General features: G+C 35.9%; 1 protein-coding gene and 1 pseudogene across 1 annotated transcript; both read right to left on the reverse strand.

Moving 5' to 3' along the window:
- Positions 1 to 282: 282 nt before the first annotated feature.
- Positions 283 to 2,122, reverse strand: LOC108824890 (receptor-like serine/threonine-protein kinase SD1-8; annotated as a pseudogene).
- Positions 2,123 to 2,243: 121 nt separating this feature from the next.
- On the reverse strand, positions 2,244 to 3,507 carry LOC130511287 (S-locus-specific glycoprotein S13-like). Its single transcript, XM_057008201.1, has one exon. It carries the CDS (start codon positions 3,504 to 3,506, stop codon positions 2,244 to 2,246), a length of 1,263 nt encoding a protein of 420 aa, XP_056864181.1. The 5' UTR covers position 3,507.
- Between the last annotated feature and the right edge of the window lie 2,170 nt (positions 3,508 to 5,677).

The raw sequence follows: 5,677 nt of genomic DNA on the forward strand, positions 1-5,677 counted from the left end.
CTACAATTAAACCGTACCATTCTCTGTTGTATTAATCAGTTAACCTTACGGTGTGGTCTTATTCTATATGTGTATGAAAGATATATACATGACAACCACTGCATATGAATTCACACAGAAATAATTGGTGTATATCACTAGGTCTGTTGGATTTGGTTATGTGTTTAGTTCAAAAAGTGTGGGTACAAGTTAATGATAGGTTTACAAGTTTGATTTTCTTCGATTTTAGTCATGTGATGTTTGAGGAGTTTTCTAAAGAAGTCAAATAATTTTAAGGGGAAATAAAGTGTGTTGCATAATTTGGGAGGGAATAACAAAATACAAAGTCAACATATTTAATTACAGCATTTTATAAATAACCCATTATTAATGCTTACTATTTGACAGTGCATGTATTTACTAAGATAATACATTTGTTTTACTATGTAATAAAATTTAGACGAGAAAAGACTTGTCTTGGCCTGAGGTGAAGAGCTGCTTACCGAGCACTAATGGGCGTCCAGTCGGTTATACGGAACTGCGAGCAATTTGGCTGGTTTGATGATGAGGAACCAATCACAAAACGATTTCTAGTGACGAAAGAACCAGGACGTTCAGGCTGCTTCATATCTGTTTTATCGCTTGTGAGCATCAAAATAACAGACGACATAGGCGGTCTATTATCTTTGGTTTCTTGAACACACAGGAGACCAATATGGATGCATCTTAGAACCTCACTTGGTCGAAATGTTGATGATGAATCAACGATAACAGGATCTACAATATCGAGCCCTTTTCCTTCCAACCAGAGCTTCCATATCTGTTCATTAAAAAAAACAAAGCATTTTGATCAATCAAAAAAAAGAAAACAAATCAAAAGAGGAAAACAATAGAACTTGATTTGACAGACTCACATAGAAAATAAGGCTTTCTTCGTTGTAGTATAAGAACTCGTTGTTTCGCTTTCCAGCTATTATCTCCAGAAGCAAGACTCCAAAACTGAAAACGTCTGATTTTACAGAGCATATCCTATCTATCGCGTATTCAGGAGGCATATAGCCGCTGATTAACCAAAGAGTAAACACACTTGTGAGACTTAAAAATCAGAATTATTTTATATTTCCAAAAATGTTGGCGGTGGTGCTTACTAAGTTCCCACCATGTTTGTACTAGCTTCTGTCTCATCCCTTGCAAATAGCTTGGCCATCCCGAAGTCGGAGATTTTCGGTACCATATCTTTGTCAAGCAAGATGTTGCTCGGTTTCAGGTCCCTGTGGAGGATCCGATACCGAGAATCTTGATGAAGATATAAAAGTCCCCGAGCAATACCATTAATTATATCCCATCGCTTCTCCCAATCAATCTTATAGCTTTTGGCTTTGTCTACAAACAAAACCAATCCAAATTAATTTTAATTTTATTTCCAAATAATAAGCATTCAACTTTAGTATACATTTAGCTTGTAGAAGAAAAAAAAAATGAAAAAAAGAAAGTAGGGCACTTACCGAAAATATACGTATCGAGACTGGAATTCTCCATTAGTTCAAAGAGTAGAACCATCTCCTCTCCCTCGAAGCAGTATCCAAGTAACTGGACAAGGTTGACATGTTGAACGCTTGCGATCAAATTCACCTCGTTGGTGAAACCTTCGATCCCATGAGCTGATCTCACCAACAGCCTTTTAGCTGCGATTGCTTGCCCGTCTGGTAAAATCCCCTGTTACCAGTTACCACATACGTGTTTTATATTCGTTTCAGGGAGTTTAGCCCAGGGATATATTTTCTATATACCTTGTAAACGATACCGTAACCACCTTTTCCTATCTTGTTGCAATCAGAAAAGTTTTCTGTGGCCTTGACAACATTTACTAGCGCCATCGGTACACATTGCAAATTCCCTATATATGTATTATGATCAATTAAAACATTTTATCTATTCAGACAGAAGATAAAAAAAAATATAATAAATAAATAAAGAAAGGTTATCTCACGAATACCAATAAGTGGTGGTGCAACTGTTCTTGTTGGAATCCTCTTCTTTCTTTTCCGGAAACAGAACAATATGACAATGACACCCAGAAGCAACACAATGCAGATTCCAATAATCAACATTATGCTTTTTGCACTCATTCTTCTTGTGTTTTTTTTTTGAATTTGTTACCGCTATAAAAACAAGTAATAGAATCCAAGTTATAAAGACATTCAGTTCTCCAATGATAGATTCTAAAATGAAAATATATCTACGTTCTATCTTTCTTTTTAGCCTCACTTACAGATATCAGTGGCTGCCAATCTAACAAATAGATCTTGACCGGCAATCATGTTCTTCCTAAGATCGAGGATTTCTCCCACCCAAATCACACAGCTATTTTGCATATCCGGGTTAGCAAATGCAGTACAATTGCAATTCCTATTGCACTTTTCTTTGCATTCCTTCAACCCACTAGTCATGTCCACAATAGACTTTGTAGTATCCGGCAACTTCATTTTCCTAAACTTCTCAAACCCATCTCCAGAGCAATTCAACTGAGTCCTCCTCATACACCCACCTGTCCAGTCTTGAAAACCCCATGCTTCTTGGTCTCTCGGCTCAAATCCGTGAATGCAATCGCAGTTTGGTGATCTGCTTGTGTCACATATACCGTTAGGTCCACATTTATTGTATAACCCGCATGCATCATGCGGTAAAATACGCTCTACGCGTTTCCACACTTGTTGTGGTTTTGGAATCCACGTTGACCGGTTCAACCGGCCACCAACAGACAATCTCAATATGGAGAAGAAGGTTTTATTAGTGATAGTGAAGAAATATGTGGCCTCTTCTTTGGTTGCGGTAATGGTGTACGTCACGTAGGTGAAATTTCCACTCTCATTTGTAATCTTCCATGGGTCACTCCGAAATGTTGGCATACCCTTCTTCCTAATGATACTCTGCACGAGCTCATGACGTTCCACTCCATAGGTGAATTCTCCTGATGACGGATCATCAGAGCTTCTCCAAGATTTCAAGACCCTATTTATGTTCGATTTGGCATCAAACCCTAGTTTCATATTGGAGACTAAAGCATCTGTTGGGAAATCGAAACTTTGCCACAAACACCCAGTTGATGAATTGTCGTCGAAGTATCTTAACACGAGGTTTCCGCTATCAAGAAGCTCTCCAATCACTAGTGATTTCGTGAGATTTGTGCTAGTCCTATTGGTCCACCAGACGCGGGTACCGTGTCGATCAAGGAGTACCAGGTTGGCATCCAAGATTTTGAGGGTTCTGACGGGCTTCGAGATTGGGTTGTCTCTATTGGCGACCCATACGACTTCCTGAGGAAACCTGTGGTGCCATATTCCCAGATACCAGCGGTCAGCTACTCCGGAAGTTGTTGACGGTTTAAAAAAACCAAACACAAAGACTTTTTCCGGGGACAAGATGCTTCTTCGAGTAGATATCTTAAACGGCTCTGTCGATACAATTTTCGAATCATATTTTGAGAAAAGATGGAGAACTAATATGAAGAAAATACGTAGCTTCATCTCTCTGTTTCTTAACTTTTTGTTTTTTATGTTTTTGTTTTGTTTAGACATTGACTGTATATATATTTTTGTTCTACACTAAGTTCAGTCGACCAAATATGCTTTGAATTTTCACAATATTGCTTTGACTTTTACAAACTGTCTATTAATTTGAACAGAAATGATAGTAAAACTACATGTGCAGTTAATTTAATTATTCAAGAAAAAGCATAGAATATAAAGTCCTTGACGACTAAACCAACCAACTCCACCTTGATATCAAACATGACACGCTACTTTAGGTCATGCAATTATGCAAACCATGTTTTGCCGGGAGACGCCGATGCTCCTTAGTGTTTGGTCATCCTCAGAAAATTCACTGCTTTCTAAAACTTCTTAACAAGAACCCGATAATATCTCTGACACTATAAGAAAATGTTACATATATAGCGTTCATAAAATGTTATTACAAGATAGTATAGCGTTATGGTGAAAGCTGTGTCTGCTTCCGCAATCTTTTCTGTGACATTTTATATAGCGTTTCGTGTGTTATGTTAAAGTATTAGTTTAATAGAGTTTATTAGTTATGCAATTGTATAACTTAGGATGACATATAATAATTTCCATCATAGTGTATTCAAATTTTTTTTTTTTAAAACACAAATAAATATATTTTAAAATAAAATTATATATATCAAAATTTTTTTTGATAAAAATATATATCAAAATTGTTTACAAAATAACCAAAATTTAAACAAAAATTAAACCAAATATAAACCAAACTAAGCCAATTTTTTTTAGAAAAAAAAGTTAAACCTACTGATCAATTAAACCAAATATAAACCAAACTAAACCTATATCTCCTAGAACCCCACCACGACCATGCTCGCATCTCCACTGCCTTGCACTTCTTCCCCACTGATCTCTCTTGCAATATTCCATAACCATGTACTACAAGACAGATTAAAAGCACATGTTATAGTTATACACACACTAGCAGAAATTTTTAAACATGCTATAACTTCCACTCATTTTCGTAGAAATTAACCTTAGCTTCATCTGCGACTTCTTTAGCAACTAAAGAGAACTATTGTATTGCCATGCTCAAGGGATCAACATAGGCTTTCCCGTGTACATGTACGTATCAAAAACAACATCAGCCATAACGTCAAATAGACTGCACAAACTTAAAAAAGATATCCTTGGATTCTCAACCTCTCTAGTAGTATGTAAAGGACACTGTTAGATCAAGCATCTCATATGAAAGGGTCGCACTCACCAGTGGTGATAGTTCCAAAACATTTGTGACCAGGCGTGACCGAAATCTGTAGCATGATGTGTTTGCTATCAAGCTCAGGAGTTCTTATCTTAGAATCAACTCTGCATCAGAGGCAAAAGATAAGCAACTCGTTAGGACGTCTAGGAAAAAGAGTTAATCAAAAAAAAAAAAAAGGAAAAAGAGTTAGGACGTCTGGGAAAGAGAGAAGAATACATCACAGAAGCCAATGGTGGTGATGGAACTAGTGGTGTTCTTATACGAAAAGACGGACTTACTTAAAGACCATCGCCAGACACACCAAAGTAGTCAGCAACTGGCTTCCATAATCCTCGTTATCCACGTCCACTAATACAAAGATGAGCTGTTTCAAGAAACAGAGGCTTCTCAGAAGTAATCTTAGCCATCATTGTCTCCCAACAACTTTTAAGTATCTTTTAAGTTTAAGTATCTGATAACTTGATTTAAACATTTTTTAAGTATCTTTCAAGTTTAAGGAAGTGTTTTTGTTGCTAAGTTATTTGATTAGAAGGTCTGAAAGATTCACAAAAGACTTTCCAAAAAGTTTTCTAATATATCCTACCTAAATTTTGGTAAAATTTAGGGTTTTTGCCTAAATTTTACAAGAAATTATGTTTCTCACCTAAATTGAAGTGTTCTTCTGGCCAGTAGGAGTCTTCTCTGTATTAGATCTTAAAAATAATTAATAAATTTGGTTTTTTTTAAATATGACTTAAAATTGCAAGCCAAACTCAAAAATAACTCATGTTTTTTTAAAACTTTATTTTTTCCTATTCACCATAGAAGTTCGATTTATTCACGAAAATGCCATTATTTTTTCATTTTTTGTTTTGAAAATGAGTCTTTTACCTTATCATCCTTATCTTCACCAAATATTTACAATATTGACATTTCT

This window comes from Raphanus sativus, chromosome 4, assembly GCF_000801105.2.
Source record: "Raphanus sativus cultivar WK10039 chromosome 4, ASM80110v3, whole genome shotgun sequence".
NCBI classification, from domain to species: Eukaryota; Viridiplantae; Streptophyta; class Magnoliopsida; order Brassicales; family Brassicaceae; genus Raphanus; species Raphanus sativus.